Source organism: Lolium rigidum, chromosome 2, assembly GCF_022539505.1.
Source record: "Lolium rigidum isolate FL_2022 chromosome 2, APGP_CSIRO_Lrig_0.1, whole genome shotgun sequence".
NCBI lineage: Eukaryota > Viridiplantae > Streptophyta > Magnoliopsida > Poales > Poaceae > Lolium > Lolium rigidum.
The window spans coordinates 198,563,371-198,579,528 of record NC_061509.1 but is presented as its reverse complement, the minus strand read 5'-3'; the positions used below and the strand labels follow the sequence as shown (position 1 = coordinate 198,579,528).

Below are 16,158 nucleotides of genomic sequence, written 5' to 3'. Positions count from 1 at the left end.
CATCCACGCCTCCGTCGTCGATGTCTGTCATCATCCTCGGCCGTCATCTTCCATAGCCCATGTGGCCCCGCACTCCTCTCCCAACCTTCATCTGCTCCTCGAGATTGACACCGCCATCACGCCGTCCTTCTTGGCCTGTCAGTCGCCGCGTCCAACGGGGCATCCATCGTGGTCTCGTTGTCGTGGCCATAGGACACATTGGACACACCGCCATCGTGGCTAGTAGGCCCTTTTTTCTAAAAAAATGGTACAAACTTGAAGATCATTTTTTCACCTAAGTAAGAATCCGTTTGCCCTATCAAGGAGAGGAGAGGGGGGCGAGCGCCATGGCCAGCTAGGCAAAGGCATCCAGATCCTCACTGTTGAGTGTTGACTCGATCTCCCACCAATCGCAGCGAGCGAAAGGCCGAGTGGACTAACTTCAGTGGCTTCAAATGTTAGATGTTCTGTTGCCCTTCTGATGTTGGCTGCGCTTCCGGTACCTCGTAGCCGAGCCAGTGGTAAGTCGTTACTTTTAATTCTTTTGCTGGCCCCAGATTTGAGCTCCGAGAACTTCCAGTTAATCTAGTCGTTTTTAAAACTGAGTAAGGATCGTATTTGAGTCATAATCAATTCGTCAACAAGAATGCAGAAACATATTTTGCTTGTGGTAATGTCGTCAGTGACATGAAAAACCTCATTTCGAATTGATTTCCATTGCTAATTTATTAAGCATATTATCTATTAAGTGATCCAACATGGTGATGAATAATACCGGAAAAGGAGTCAAACTGAAACCATATTTTGCACGACCAGAGTTGAACACCAAAGAATTACTTAAAAATCGAGAATCTGCAAGCATACCGATGTGCCAACTGAGCCTAAAATGCATAAGCACCTCCTAATTAAATGGACTATCATAAACTGAAACTCAATGCAGATTTTCGTGAGATGAAAATTAGTCATCATCCACACAATATCAAGAGCTACTCCTACTCCTCCTTGGAGGGGTCGAGGACGTGCCCCGCGAAGACAACCGCGCCGGTCGCCTCTTCCACTATGTAGAACGCAAATGGATGATCGGCGACGAAATCTAGTTGCGGGGTATGTTGCCACCTTGAGTGTCCTAGTTTGGTGATAACCATGGTGACGGCTGCGGCTTCGGTACCTTCCTCATTTACCTCGATCACCGCCTTGTGGATGATATTGCCCACCATAATCGGCAGTCTAGAGCCATCGTCCTCCACCATGTCAGACAAATTGGCCTGAGCGGAGAAGGGCAGCTTGAGACCTAGCTTCTCGAGGACGGGGACGACACTCTTGTGGAAGGAGAGCTTGAACTTGGGCACCCGAATTTCGCGGACGTCTACTCGGCACTGGGGAAGGTGGTGTTGCAGGAACCCGGGCTTGGACGCTATCGTGTGGAGCAGCCCCTGCAGGCCGTCGAGGGCGTCCGGTAGGAAGATGCACATGGAGAACTGCGTTGTGTCATGAGGATGACCATATGGATCATCTCGATCTTTCTCAACCATCTTGTACTGGAGTTTAAGCACCTTGAATCCGTCATGCACGGCGACGAACTGCCTCCTCCGGCTCTGCATTAAGGGCACGTCGACGTGGCTGCCATCCAGCTTGTGGAAGGTCTTTTGCATAGTGCCCCTCTTGTCGAACGGCTCGTCCTCCCATGCGCCATTGAAGTACAAGGCGTTTCCTAGCACGACGGGGGTCGTCGGTTTTATCGACCCCGGAGGGAGGACGGAGTCGATCAGGTTCCTCGTCTTCTGCGCCGCCCACGCGTTGATCTGCTCCCGCGCTTCCTCTGGCGCGTGGCGGAAGTCGACGGCGCTGGCCTCGGCCTTGTATGTGCCCACGACGGCCTGACGGAAGGTCGGTTTCAGCGTCAGCGTCAGGTCGCTCCACACGCCGCACGCGAAGGCCACGCTCGGGCCGCCGGATTCAGACCGGTCCTTGAGCGCGTCTCCCGCCGTGCGCGAGACCAACTCCTCGAGCTCGCCCCTTGACTGAGCACCGAGGACACGGAGGATCTCGTCCAATGTAGCACCCCGGGCGCCGGCGGCAACGAGCGCGAGCGCGGTGTAGATGGACAACGGCGAGAAGATCAGGTTCTTGTCTGCGCTTCTCTCAGCGAGGCACCCGGCGAGCCGGGCAGCGAGCGTTGCCAGGCCAGTGGAGCTGGTAGGCCTCTTGGGCAGCCCTACGTAATGAATCTGCGGCCCTACTTTATAGAAGTGCCTCGGGGGGTTTCTTATCTTCGGCAGCAACTCGTGTCCTCTAGCCATGGCTGCATGCTTTCCTGTCCGCGGCGGGGCTTTGCCATCGGTAGGGTCCACGACATGCCCCGCAAAGAGGATCGCGCCGGAAGCCTCCTCGACGATGAAATACGCAAAAGGATGGTCAGCCACAAAATCCACCGTCGGCTCCCGCTTCCTCATCGGTGCACATCCAGCAGGCGCCGGCATCATGGTGACTGCCGCAGCTACGGTGCCTTCCTCGTTGACCTCGATGACAGCCTTGTGGAAGACGTCATGAACAAGCAAAGGCAAGCGGCTGCCGTCGGCCTCCATCATGTCCGACAGGTCAGCCCCCATGCCGAAGGGCAGCACAAGCCCCAGGTGTTTGAGGACTTGTTTGACGTTGCTCGTGAACTCAAGCTTGAACTTTGGAACACCGAAATCGCCGACCTTGACCGTGCTCGACGGCAGGTGGTCGCGCACGAAGCCCGGCCGGGAGGTTATCTCGTCGAGCAGTGTGTGCAGGCCGTCGTGCGCGTCCGGTAGGAAGATGCACATGGAGTACTGCGTGTCCTTCTTGGAGTTGGGCGTCCGAGAAGTGTTTGATCTGTAATAATCTTGTTGTTGTTGCATCTTGTACCGCAGCTTGAGCACCTTGAACCCGTCGTGCACGGCGATGAAGTGGCGGCTCGAGTTGTACATGAAGGGCGCGTCGATGGCGGCGCCGTCGAGCAGGTGGAACGGCCTGTCCTTGGTGTTCCGCTCGTAGAAGGGCATGTCCCACTTGCCCTTGAAGTAAATGGCGTTGGCGAGCACGACGTCCGTCTCGGTGGTGAAGGATCTGGCGGAGACGACGTCGGTGATGAGGTTCGTCGTGACGTCCGCGACCCAGGCGTTGATCTGCCCCGCCGCGTCCTCCGCGTTCCCGTGGAAGTCCAGGGCGCGCGCCTCCGCCCTGTACGTGCCGACGACGGCCTGGCGGTACGCCGGCTTGAGCGGACGCGTCGTGTCGTTCCACACGCCGTACCCGAACGCCACGGTCGGCCCGCCGGAACCGGATCGGTCCTTGAGCGCGTCGGCCACCGTGGTGGCGATGGATTCCTCGAGGTCGTGGCGGGACCGGGCGCCGAGGAGGCGGAGGATCTCGTCCAGGGTGTCTCCCCGTGCGCCGGGCGCCAGGAGCGAGACGGCGGTGTAGATGGAGAGCGGGGAGAAGACGAGGTTGGTGCGGGGGTTCTCGTCGGCGAGGCGCTTGGTGAGGCGCGCGGCGAGCCCCGCCAGGCCGGCGCCGGACTGACGCGACTTCTTCTTGCTGGGTCCGGCCATCGTTATCGTGGTATCAAAGCCCTAGAATACTCGGTACAGATCGTTTTGTCCAGTCCAGCTGCTTGGCCTCGTGTAAGTATATATGGAGACACGCACGGCCTATGATATGATTTGGATTTGGATTAGACAGTCCCAATAACTTTTTTTTTGAGGAACACAGTACAAACGCAGACGCTCACATACACGCGCATACACTCACCCCTATGAACGCACACACGCACAACCTACCCCTATGAGCACCTCCGAAGACTGAGCCGGTGGATTGGATCTTGAAATTGACGAAGTCACCACAGACGCCTCGCTGTCGACGGGAACGTCGCCTCCCACTTAATGAATATTCCGCCTTTATGAGACACACAGATGTCAAACCTGAGGTTTGAACTCTAGTGGGCTGGGGATACAACCATCCTCCTAACCACCCAACCTCAGGTTGGTTCTCGACAGTCCCAATAACTAAACCAAACTACATTAGTGAACCAAACTACACTTTTCCTAATTTTCAGCTAGCTTATTCAAAGTACTCATTTAGTATGATTTATTTATTTAATTATATGTCACACACACAACTACTAACCCTAGCTTATATTATTCTCAAAAAAAAAAACCTAGCTTATATATTCTCTCTACGGGTCTACCGCATTCTCTCGTATCAACCAGTTTCTAAACAATTAATGCTTCCGTTGCGAATACAGATGCAGAACACACAGACAACACAAGCAATCACTTACAAAATTTATTCCAGTGCTCAAAATTTCAGCAGTAGCTGCATGAATCCAAAATGTTGAACACAACTATAATCGTGCTGGTTTAATGTTCAATCTCTAGCCACACTTCGCAATTTTCAACCAATTAACCTAGTCAAATCCTAAGCATCTAACGAAGATCATAGCAGATTCTTCTGAGCAAGTAAAACCCCTGCTGTTGTGCATACAACGATAGAGAGAAAGCCATCCCTTGACATCAAGCGCTCCTTCCATGTCAATGGACCTGAAACTTGCTTCAGCACTTCCTGGAACTGTTGTTTCGTGTCATCCAGTGAGCCGGAATTGTTGATCACTATGTCGGCTTTGGACTTCTTCCAGTCCAGCGCAAGCTGCGCGTTGATCCGGTTCTGAGCTTGTTCTTCGCTGCACCCGTCTCTTGACATGAGCCTCTCCATCTGTGTTTTGGGATCCACCCATACAACAACGACAGGGTTCATCCATCGGTCCATCTTTGTCTCGAACAAGAGTGGGATGTCGACAACGATAACCGTGCATCCGTTTGCCCACAGTTTTAGTATCTCCCAAAATATACCAAATGAAATATTTGGTGCCAGAAGACTGAAAATAGCCACAATTAAGAAACCAAAATGTAGTCAGGATACAAGCATAATTTTGACAAAGTACCCTTGATATCTCAAGGAAAAATTATAAGAATACAACAGAATGTAAATCGATATCATATTATATAATCTTACTGCAGAGTTATGAATAAAATAAAATAAATAGTATTGTTAATCCATCGGCTTCATCAAAGTTCATCATCAGTATATGAAACATAACTTAAAAAACTATGAGCACAGTTAATGTGAACTGAATGGGCAGCAAACTTATGACATTTTTTTTCTAGAAATCAGAACAAGATGAGATATGCGAGAATAAATAGGTGTTTTCAAAAGTAGTAATCATGTAGTGGTTGTCACTCAAATAAATAGATTTTTTTAAAAAAAAAGATGAAATATGTATGTTAACAGAAACTATACCTGTTTAGAAGTTTTCGTTTCACTGGGTCAGAGAAAACAATCTGACCTAAGCGAGCTCTGTCAATTTCTCCATTTTCCAACAAAATGTCATTCCCAAAAGCTTTCACAACCTTCTTCCAGCCTCCAGTACCTTTCTGCACAACATTCTGTAAATACATGTATCCATAATCAGCATAAATGTCATACCAAAATCAAGTCACTCATCACAGCGTCTAGGGAGATCTCATAACACATAATAAGTCTATACAGTGATAAGCCTGCGTTGCAGTCTGTAGTCAAGAAACTAATTCTTAAATCATGAAAAGTAAGTGCTGTACTCCCTCCGTCCTAGTTCATAGGGTTTGCGCGTATCTCTAGATTATCAATTTTGCCAACATAATATCATTTATATAGTATAAAAATTATATCATGAAAAAGTAGAACATCTAAGCTTTCTAATGATATATATTTTGTAATACATATGTTACATTATCATTGTCAAATTTACGATCTAGGGACACGCGTAAGCCCTATGAACTGGGACGGAGGGAGTATATGCTCAGCTGGTCAAAGCACCAACTCTAACATAATTAACCTCACATCTTACTAGCCTTACCAGGAATTATGGTAATGTGGTGTTGTTGAATTTTTTTTCATCCCATAGACATTAATGATAAGTGATGACAATAATGCAAACATAATTACCTCGGAACATGTTCGCTCAATTGAGGGTGGTTTCCGATGCCGGTAATACCTTAAAACACTGTCACGCATGACAAGCAATACATCAGACCTAAACCTTCCTATCTTAGGATTTGTTAGTTTCCTTAATTTGCAAATATTAGAATTCGTTTAGAATAATACAGCAGATCTAAACCTTCCTATCTTAAGATTTGATAGGTTTCTTAATTTGGAAGTATTAGAATACGTTTAGAATCAGGAGTCCTAGTTGACTCGGTTTCTATCTCTTATAGGCTGGCTGTTATATAAGCGAGGGAGTACTTGTGTAATGGTTATCAAAGAAATAAACAGAGAGAAAAAGGGAGGTTTCACCTCCAGTACGATCTATCCCTGGCTCCCAAGCCTAAACACCCTCACCCCCGTCCTCCCACCTCCCACCTCCCGCGGCTATCCATGGCTTCCCCATCACCAACATCCATGGCTTCCCTCGCTGAACTCAACTCCATCTTTGAAATACAACGTAAACTAGAAAGTAACTGTAGCAGCTCCGGCATCTGTTAATTTTGCTCCTTCTAACATATCGAGTAAATAATGAACTTTGTTTCGCACTTTTTCTTCCCATTCTATCTTCTTGTATTTTTTGGTTCTTCATGTATCGCCTTGCTTAAAGAGGTTTTGTAAAAACCGCCCGTGTCTTGTTTTGAGGAAGCAATGATCTCCAAGCTGCTTGATGAGAAGCTCGAGACCAAACTTGCTGCTGCAAAGAAGGAGATCATAGAGGGCCTGCAGCGTACCTTCCTCCACAAGATTGAGGCGGACATTGCAGATCTCAAGGAGCAGCAACAGCCAACCAGGTTGCCATTGCCAACCTCAAGGAGCAGGCCGCAGCCAACCAGGTTGCCATTGCACGCCTGGAGAAAGGCAGCTCTAGTCAGACCTGCAACAAGGAGGATCCCGCTCAGGACTTGAAGAACCATCGCAGAAGTCTCTCCTATGATCCAGAGGGTATCAGCGAGTGGAAACCGAAATTTCATAAGCTGGAATTCCCCATTTTTGATGGATCAGCAGATGTGCTTGCATAGCTCACTCATGTTGAGCAATTCTTTGATGGGCAGGGCACACCGGAAAGTGGCAAGGTGTGACTCGCATCCTATCATCTGGCTGGGCGAGCATCGCTATGGTTCCGCCGTTTCAAGCTTGCGCACGGCGCGCCGCCCTGGGATGAGTTCAGTTCATTGCTGAACCGGTGTTTCGGGCCTAAAATCCAGAACACCCAGCTGGCGGCGATCAAGAACTTGCGTCAAATCAGGTTTGTCGACAACTACGAGGAGAACTTCTTAAACCGCCGTCTACTCCAGAACTCACAGCTCCTCCCAAGTCCCAAGGAGACAGTGGCGTGCCAAATAGGTGGCCAATAATGCGGCTATCGCCAGTTGAGATGCCGAAGAGGAGGCGCCTGATCTGCTGGAAACAAGCACCGCTTCCTGAGTCTTCTTGGGAAGACTAGTCCTCTTTCCAACTAGTTGCTTGTCGAAGGGGGGAGTGATGTCACGCATGGCAAGCAATACATCAGATCCAAACCTTCCGAACTTAGGATTTGTTAGTTTCCTTAATTTGCAAGTTTTAGAATAAATTTAGAATAATACAGCAGATCTAAACCTTCCTATCTTAGGATTTGATAGTTTGCTTAATTTGGAAGTATTAGAATACGTTTAGAATCAGGAGTCCTAGTTGACTCGGTTTCGATCTCTGATTTTTGTTAGTGCGAGTCCATGGGTATATATTGCTATGGATAAACAAAACTCCCACGTGAGACATTGTATCTGCCCTTTGCCCTCCATATAAAGATAAGCGGAGTTGTTTGTTCTGTGTTGTAAAACTCTGCTACAAAGTTAAATGAGTAGCACGTGTTTCCTTCAATCAATTATCAGGGCGAGGAGAAGATCTAATATCAACGCAATAAAACGTGTATTGACATGGAATTATCTACACTTTTCCTAGTTAACAGCTAGCTGTTTTTTAATTGGTGCACAGTCACTTTTCTGTCCGTTGATTCCCTTTTCATTTTCACGAATCTCGGCGCTCGCTGTGATGTTTTGGGCTAGCCAGGGCTCCGTACCGACCGACACACTGTCTCAGTTTCTTTCGCCTCAGTTTCTTTTGTCTTCCTCTTGCTCGAGGTGGGAGTGGGAAGCTGAGATAGGGCGAGGTCATGGCGGAAAGGTCTGCGGGGATTCCTGATCGGGGGCGATCCGCGAGAGCGGTGGCTCGTGGGAGCGTAAGGCCTGGGCGCCGCCGTGGAGATAGGTTCGTCTCCGATTTCGTTTCCTCTGCCCCCCTCTCATTTATTTGCCAGATAGAGAAAGATGTGTTGTTCGTGGTAGTCGTGGCCGGCGCAGGAGTAGCGGGATGTTTCTTTTTCGGTGGCGGCACAGACGCTCGAGGGCAGCAGATTCGCCGTGACCACGGGGTCGTCGGTGGTTCGGTCCTCTTCAGGTGTGGATTCAGTCGCTGGGCGGCAGCGGAGGTGTGACCACGGGTACTGATTTCCTATTTTGTTTGATTTTGTGCCCGGGAGCTCCATATGGTCGGGGAAGTATCTGCTTCTCCATATGTGGTTTCTCAGTTTCAGATCGTCGGGAGAGAAATTAGATCGGCAGTTGCCTGCTCGTGTGCGTGGGGCAAGAGTACTAACCAAGAAGTTAGTATGATACTTTGATTTGTGCACATTCCCCTCCTTGAGTCTCGTTTCCCCAATCCCCTTTCCTGTGTTTGCATGTGTAAATAAATTGTGTCCCTCTGTATGTTCCTCTACTGTTCTCACAATATAATATACTAGCTAGATTGAATTTGTGTGCCTGTGTTTTATGAATTTGTGAACCTGTGTTATACTGTGTGATTGAATTTGTTCTTATACGGTAATTTTTTGTTGGTGAAGACTTCTTATATGAATTTGTGAACCTGTGTTTCACTGTCATATTGTTGATAGCATTTCAGTTCTGAATTTAACCGAACCTGCATTTAAGATGGGTCTGTGACTTTTCAGCTCAATTTTTTTTTTTTTGCAGATAACCTTTGTTTTTTTAAATAAAAGGGGTATCCTTCGTTTTTTTTCTTATGATTTTTGTGTGTTAGAGCATGTACGTAGTTGATGCAGGTAGTCGGTGCACCTGATTTATCACGATGAGTTGCCCATGATGTGTTGTCGAACAGGTCGAATAGATAATGGTTTAGCATCTTCACACGAGAAGTAGCATCAATTTCTTCTATTTCGAACAATTTTCCATCACATCCAAACATAGGACAAAAGAGCATGGAATAATAGACACAGGGAACAAGAGGATTGTTGCTTAGTGGGCTATGCATCGGGCTCTACTATTGTTGTTAACAGCAGGGCCGCCTCTTCTGTCAGCTCTCATTTTTTTTCTATCATCTCTAGTGTATGCACAAGAGTAAATGATGTAATGTGGATTAAGAAGTCTTACTGTCTTAGAATTCCCGTTCATGCACACATGATCGTGAGTTGATTGAGCATGTTTTTCTGTTGTGCGTGTTAGTGGTGGAGGTTTGGTTCTACACTCTCCGCTAAATGTTTGGTCGTAGGATGTACAACTAGCACTAGGAGATTTATATCTAAAATATTAATGCTAATTGCCTGGGATGCAGAACAATTCTTGACACTGTACAACAATGTCAGCGCTGATCTAGAGATCTGCACACACACTATTTGATATGTTAATTGTGTGTATATTATTTAGTCGGTATGTCTTTTTCAGTCTTGGGTTATTTATTTTTTCATTCTCGATTTAGTCAATATCTCCGTTTCAGTTGCTCAGTTCCTCCTTATTTTTTCTTCCACATTTAGTGTGGTGAGTTCCTCCATTTCTATTTTTAGTCCCTAGTTTCTAGGCTCCTCAGCCCCTTAGTTTTCCAGTGACTTAGTTTCTCGATTAGCCTCTGTTTTTCAGTTATCAGTCCCTCTTTGTTTAGTCTCTTTATTAAGTTTCTTATTTCATTTTCATAAGTCTCTCATTATTTCAGTCACTCATTTTTTCACATCTACTCAGTATCTTAGTGTTCAGTTTTTTTGTTGATCTTTGTGGCTCGGTTTGTTTCGTACGTCTCTCAGTTCTTCATCACTCATTTCTTGGTGTTCTAAAACTCCGTTTAATATTTCAGTTTTGTAGTCACTCATTTCTCGGCATTTTAAAGTTAAGTCCTCATTCTTTAGTGCTCAACTCCTTCAGTTTTGTAGTCACTCTTTTCATTTTTCAAAGTATTTGATCTTTTTCTCTCTTTTTTAGTATTTCAGTCATTCGTCTTTCAGTCCAACGTTTAGCTTCCAACATTTCTATTTTTATTGTCCCAATTTATGAAATATTTCTTCAGTGTTACTTTTTCGGTTTATCTCATATTTTTAGTAATATTTCCTCAGTATACTCAAATAATTCTTGTTGAATGCTTTTTTATTCCTTTTCTCTTTGTTTTCAGCCTTTCACTTATAATTTTTTAAATTATTTCTTTGATGGTATGTAGTCTTTCAGTCATCTTCGCTTTTTCATTTAGTCCTCAGCTTCATGTCTTTTAGTCTTCTTCGCTATTTTTCGTATTTTCTCAGCTACTCAATGTGTCTCCGCTTAGCATTGAGGCATTGTCTCTTTTTATTGCCTCAAACTCTCCATTTGCATTCCTGACCGGATCCACTTTGACCTACAACCGGAGTTGCTCATTTCCATCCGTGCGCCACTTGCACGATCAGCGTCAACAGCAGCCGCTGCACTCCTCCTCGATGTGCTCTCTCCGATGCTTGTCTCTGTTTATGTCTTTCTCTATATATCTTAAGTACCTCTTTGTTTCTTCTTCTCAGTATTATTTGCTCAGTCCTCTCCATCTCTCAGTTTTAGCCTTTCATTTCTAGTTTATTCAGTCATTTAATTCCTTATTTGTCTTAGTCACTACTTCATCTTGCAACTTACTCCCGATTTCTGCCCGCAGATTCTATTGTTATTGCATAGCCAGATTGTTCTCTCAGCCTTAGTAATCTTCAGTTATTTAGTCTGGCGTGGCTTCATTTTCATTGTGTTGCTTAAGTTTTCAGTTACGTCAAGTGTCAAGTGGCTTTAGTTCTATATAGTGTTGATTACATTCAATTCTGTATACTCAATTATTCAACTTACCAACCTTACTTAATGTATAGTCGTAAGGGATTTACACTTACCCAAAACCCAGATGGTATTGCTCCACAATGATGGTCGTTATAATGAAAACTCCTAGCACTATAGGTCCCATGAGAGGGGATTTGGTGACTAGGTGTATACGTGAGCACCCTCTAGATGCCACATGATCTGCGTTGAGATCCGGTTCTCGTCAATTGGATATGTTGCCTTGACGTTGTCTTATCCATCGCTAAGCATACTTGGCGTGGGTCCTACGTGATTTGAAAGTGCATCTGGCCCACTATTTGAATTCAAAAAGGTGGGTCCTACGTGATTTGGAAGTGTTGTTAGTGCTGATGTGGTTTGCTAACCCAACAATGATTGTAACAGTGGATTGCTAGATGTGACACGTGTCAACCAATGGATGCGTGCTCACGTATACACCCGGTCACCAGGCTTCATCCGTAGGTCCCATAAGTAGCTAGTCCTTCATCTGGATAGTGCTCAATTAGAAGCTCTTTCAACAAATCTTTCAGATTTATTTCAGTCTTTTCTTCTAGTCAGTTAGGAAACCTGTAAGGGAGCACCGATAAATAAATCTTCAGGAGCAACTTGACCTGCAACGGAAATTGTAGCAGCTCCCAAACACACATCCACTACCAAATCTGGTAAGTGTTACTTGGTTCATCAATTTTTAGTTTACTTATTCTGGAAGGAGTTTGTCATGTAGGTTTTATTTTACACAAGCACATTGTGTTCTTAGATTTCTCTCTCTTAAATTTCTATCTTGTTCTGAACTCATTATTATTAGTAGTGGCATTGATCACCGTATGTTTGATGCCCATGTACTGCAAAAATTTGTCACCAGTGTGTACATAGATATTTACCATTACTCCCACTTATAGTCCACATATATTCTATTTCTCTCCATGTATATGCTATTTGTTGTTTAAGGCTGAATGTTGTATTTGGTAGGTCACTTCTTCCACCGAGAACAGGACACAATTTGCAAAATTATACAGGACAACGCACATTATCCAGTGACCTCCAGAACAACAGTTTGTCTCAATCCTGAACTTCATGATTCATATGGTAGTATGGTACAACACAAAACAACTTAATGCACCTATGTATGTAAGTGCTAGTTAGATTCACTTCTTCATATTTTTTTGAACTTCACTATCAGCATTAGTATCAAAGAGTGGGGTTGGTTCTTATTTTAGTTCAGTATTTGCACTTATTTTTTATTGATTGCTGGGAGTAATTTGCATGTATTGTGTTCCAAGAAAGTGCAACTAAATAAGAGTGTAGAAAATGAGGTCTTAATACAGGTGTCTAACTCCAGCCCTACTTTCAGTTTTGCATTTGTTTGTAGTTTTGAATTTGACAGAACATAATTCATGTTTTCGCATCAGGGAGTTCAGGAGGGACTGCAGAGAATTTGCAAATTGAAGTAGGTCTTCTGTCAAAACCTGCTTGTCCTTCTTTGGTGCTTGCACTTCTAGATATGATTCTTCACGTCTTTTCCCTCCATTTTTCCTGTGGGAGTTCTTGATCTTGACCTTCCAGAGAAGGAAAAACCTCATAGCAGTTCTTCCGTGGAAGGGATGGTAGAGCTCCTGTTCTATTTGCTTGCTGGGCAGAAGGTCGATCAGGTGTTATGGGCTTAAAGGTGTTCCATGTTACAGATTTGTGTGCTTTGCATGTTTTGGGCATCAGAACACATGACTTAGGCGTACACCGCTGCAACGTGGGCTGAGACAGTGAGCCATTGTAACTCAACGTGGACTCAAAAGTGAGAATTGCAAACTGAAATCTGCACTTAAGAAAATCTGTCTGTTTCCCATCAATGAAAACAGACACTTTTTGGTTAATTGCATCATTTTTCATGGATTTTTTTAGTAGTACAGCTGTCACATTCTAATTGGTTTTGAAAAAGTGTCTGTTCTTGAATTGAAAAACAGACGGCTGTTGTATAGTCATTCCCATTATCTACTACTATGTAAAGCTGTATTACAGGAATAAAGTTGCTACATGTGTACTACTATTGTATAATACTACTACCATAGTTGTGACTTGCAGAGGCACGACATAGAATCAAGATCCCCGTGTATAGATCAATAGAGCTTACCCAAGCCACGATGTCGGCGTCGACGAGAGGGACGCCGGCGGATTTGAAGAGGCTGGACACGGTGCTCTTCCCCGACGCGATCCCGCCCGTCAAGCCGACCAACCTCATCTGAAATTTCGTTTGCACGAGAAAGTTTAGGGGGAGCCCTCGGAGATGAGCCCAGCACATGTGTTGGGTCGAGGGGGTGAGAAATCACGCAGGATTCAGAGCGTAAGGGGCTGGGACGAATCGTAAAGGGGGGGAGGGTGGTGGGTGATACATACCTTGCCGATGGCTTTCGACGGAAGCGGCGTCGTCGCCGAGGTCCGCAAGACTCCTCCCCGCCGCGCCGCCGCTGCGCAAAAGCAAAAGAGTCGCGCGCGAGAGAGTCAAAAAGAGATAAGGGCCCGTCTACCCTTTTCGTCGTTAAGAAAAAAACCGACCCTACTCGCTCGGGTTCCTTCCCATGGAACCCATCTCCCCAGCGCCGCCTCGAGCAGGCCCCGACTCCCGCCGCTCGCCTGCTCCCTTTCGCTCGTGCCCTCGGTAATCGAGGCACTGCTCCTCCCCTAGTCGCCGCACCTGCTGCCTTGACGACGGCGAAGTACTTCTCCGTGCACCGCCTCGGGTCGCTATACTCCGAGCTCGCCGACGCCTCCAGGTTCGAGCTCTGCACCGCCTGGTCGCCGGCTATTTCGGGGGTTGGGAACTTGGATGGCGAAAGGGGAGATGGATCCGTGGAGGGGAACCAGAGAAGAGAGTGGGGGGAGGAGGGGCTGCCGCTGTTAGGGCCACTTCTTTTGGGCTTATACTTCTAGAGAAGCCGGCATATAGATTTCCGTGGGAAGAAACTCCGGTGGGAAGAAGCTCTCAAAGGACACTTCTTTTCAGCTTATGAAATTGAGCTTATCCTTTGTATTGTGCTGTGCAAAGACTGTAAAGCCCCCTAAAATTCATCTATTCGATTGTACAGCAAGATGTAGAGGTGGTCTGGATTGGTGGCGGGTAAGATGTCGATCGGCGACGGGCGGGCGAGATGTAGACTGGCGGCGGGCGAGCGGGCGGGCGAGATGTCGACCGGCGGCGGCCCGTGTTGCAGGTGACCGGCGGGGGGCTGTGAGCGGCGACGGGGTAGCCTGCGAGCGGCGGCGGCGGCGGGGTAGGCTGCAAGCTGCAAGCGTTGTTGACGGCTGAAGCTCCTGGCGGCGACCACTATCTTCGGCAGGCCGCTCAAATCGGACGGGTGGGCGGAGAGTGGGGCGGGCCGGTGGCGGCGGCGGCGCCACCAATCGATCCCTAAGCGAGGTCGCGCTGCGCACGCGTGGGAGGCTTCTCACTCGGGGCCGGCCAGTGGCGGCGGAGATCGGGGAGAGACAAGCCAGGTACTCGGGTCAATGCGATGGGACGTGGGGATGGAATCGTTTCAGTGCGTTGTGCTCCTTTTTTTTTTGGAAGATGGCCCAACCGTTTTCTCTAGGGAGTGGCATTCTCTTGTAATTCCAACTGAAAACAGAGGGCAAGTTCCTATACCGATTCGGGTGTTCTAACCAGAAGCTCGGGTAACTGCCTCCAACGAGTTTCTAGAATTGTACACGAAAGAGGCTTCTCGATGGAAATAAGCCATGCACCAGCCAGACACTTTTTTTAGGCTTGAGCTGTCTACAACCTAGAAGCCAGCCCAGAAGCTAAAAAGAAGTGCCCCTTAGTTGGTCGCCGCAGAGGTAGCGAGCGTGGCTGCGGACTATGGCTAGGCCCAGCCATCCAGGGAGAGGTGATGCATCGGGTGAGGAGGAGATTGCGGGAGATGTGCCTTTGTTGGGTTAGGGCATCTCCACGGCCCGACGCAAACGATCGTCCTTGTGGTCTAAATAAGTGTCTGCATCCATGCCTAGCGACCCAACGTATAGGACCGGTTTGGTAGCCTGGAGACCCATTGCTTCGTATCAGGCCAACAATTTTTAGCACGTTTGGTTGTCTGGGCTCCTCCATGTTATTGGACCGCCACGACGGGCACGTCGTGCACGCCATTTGGTCGTCGTGCGGCAGGATGTAGTGGCTCTTCTCATTTCGGGCCATGGCTTGATCCGCCGGCGGCAGCTCGTGTGCGGTCCTGGTGGTGTGCGGACCTGAGCCGGCTGAGCTAGGAGAGGCACACGTCATGGACGCTGGCTGAGCTATCACCCGAAACTCTAGATTGTCGACTTAGATCTGCCCTTCTCCTGCTGGATGCAGAAGCTGCCTACTTTCTCCTATTCAATTCAGTTGTCTGTTTTTCTATTTCTCTGGCAGCTCGTGCGAGCCTATATTGATATGCTTGTAATTCCTCTGGTGTGGCTGTGGTTGCCATTGGTTACTGCATCGTTCATAGCTCTCGCAGCTCTGTCCCACGCTCGCTTGTGAAAGTTGAACTTCGTCTCGTGGCTCTGGCCCGACGTATTTGTTGCCTAGCCCCTGTCGCAGATTAGAGGGATCGACGTATGGATTTCCCAGATCGTCGAAAGCCTCAGATGTTTCTTCTTGATCCTCAATGGCATAAATCTGATGATATTTTGTACTCAGATCTATGTTGGGTTTGGTGACATCATCGTCGAGATTGATGAAGACCTTGCCCATTGTGATAGATTTGTCGATGAAGTCGTAATCTGTCGACATCGCTTGAGCCATCGCTTATATATGAGTCCGCGGATGACTCAAACGACATGTCGGCCGAAGATCTTGGCGAGTTTATCTCTTGCTCGGTGCCGACGTAGCGTGGTGCCGAAGTTTCTTCTTCTCCTGACTCGGTTGACGATGTATAGCTTGAAAAATCGGAATCGACCGCTGACGATCCCGACGAAATCGGAATTTCGACACGATACGATCCTTCCTTCTCGATGCGAAAGTGGAACCTTCCGAACGTCATCTCCATGGGCTCCGCCAGATACGCATATG

General features: G+C 47.3%; 3 protein-coding genes across 9 annotated transcripts; 1 reads left to right on the top strand and 2 right to left on the bottom strand.

Moving 5' to 3' along the window:
* Window positions 1–971: 971 nt before the first annotated feature.
* On the bottom strand, window positions 972–3,557 carry LOC124690459 (putative serpin-Z8). Its single transcript, XM_047223846.1, has 2 exons — window positions 2,101–3,557; window positions 972–1,836 (listed from the first exon to the last, which is right to left on the bottom strand). The coding sequence occupies exons 1-2, from the start codon at window positions 3,555–3,557 to the stop codon at window positions 972–974; spliced, it is 2,322 nt and encodes a 773-aa protein (XP_047079802.1).
* Window positions 3,558–4,267: 710 nt separating this feature from the next.
* On the bottom strand, window positions 4,268–14,029 carry LOC124692811 (dephospho-CoA kinase-like). The gene is made up of 5 exons (XM_047226246.1): window positions 13,671–14,029; window positions 13,512–13,582; window positions 13,249–13,356; window positions 5,302–5,447; window positions 4,268–4,879 (listed from the first exon to the last, which is right to left on the bottom strand). Exons 3-5 carry the CDS (start codon window positions 13,354–13,356, stop codon window positions 4,441–4,443), a joined length of 693 nt encoding a protein of 230 aa, XP_047082202.1. The 5' UTR covers window positions 13,512–13,582; window positions 13,671–14,029; the 3' UTR covers window positions 4,268–4,440.
* LOC124692812 lies at window positions 8,105–12,991 on the top strand. 7 transcript variants are annotated; one of them, XR_006999687.1, is made up of 3 exons: window positions 8,105–8,500; window positions 8,588–11,243; window positions 11,586–12,991. XR_006999687.1 is itself a non-coding variant. In XM_047226247.1 (3 exons), exons 1-3 carry the CDS (start codon window positions 8,174–8,176, stop codon window positions 12,670–12,672), a joined length of 318 nt encoding a protein of 105 aa, XP_047082203.1. In that variant the 5' UTR covers window positions 8,105–8,173; the 3' UTR covers window positions 12,673–12,991. The 7 variants fall into 7 exon arrangements, 1 of the variants encoding a protein (XP_047082203.1); XR_006999691.1 differs by having other exon boundaries at window positions 8,105–8,662; window positions 12,093–12,175; window positions 12,533–12,991; XR_006999689.1 differs by having other exon boundaries at window positions 8,105–11,243; window positions 11,586–11,785; window positions 12,093–12,991.
* Window positions 14,030–16,158: the final 2,129 nt, after the last annotated feature.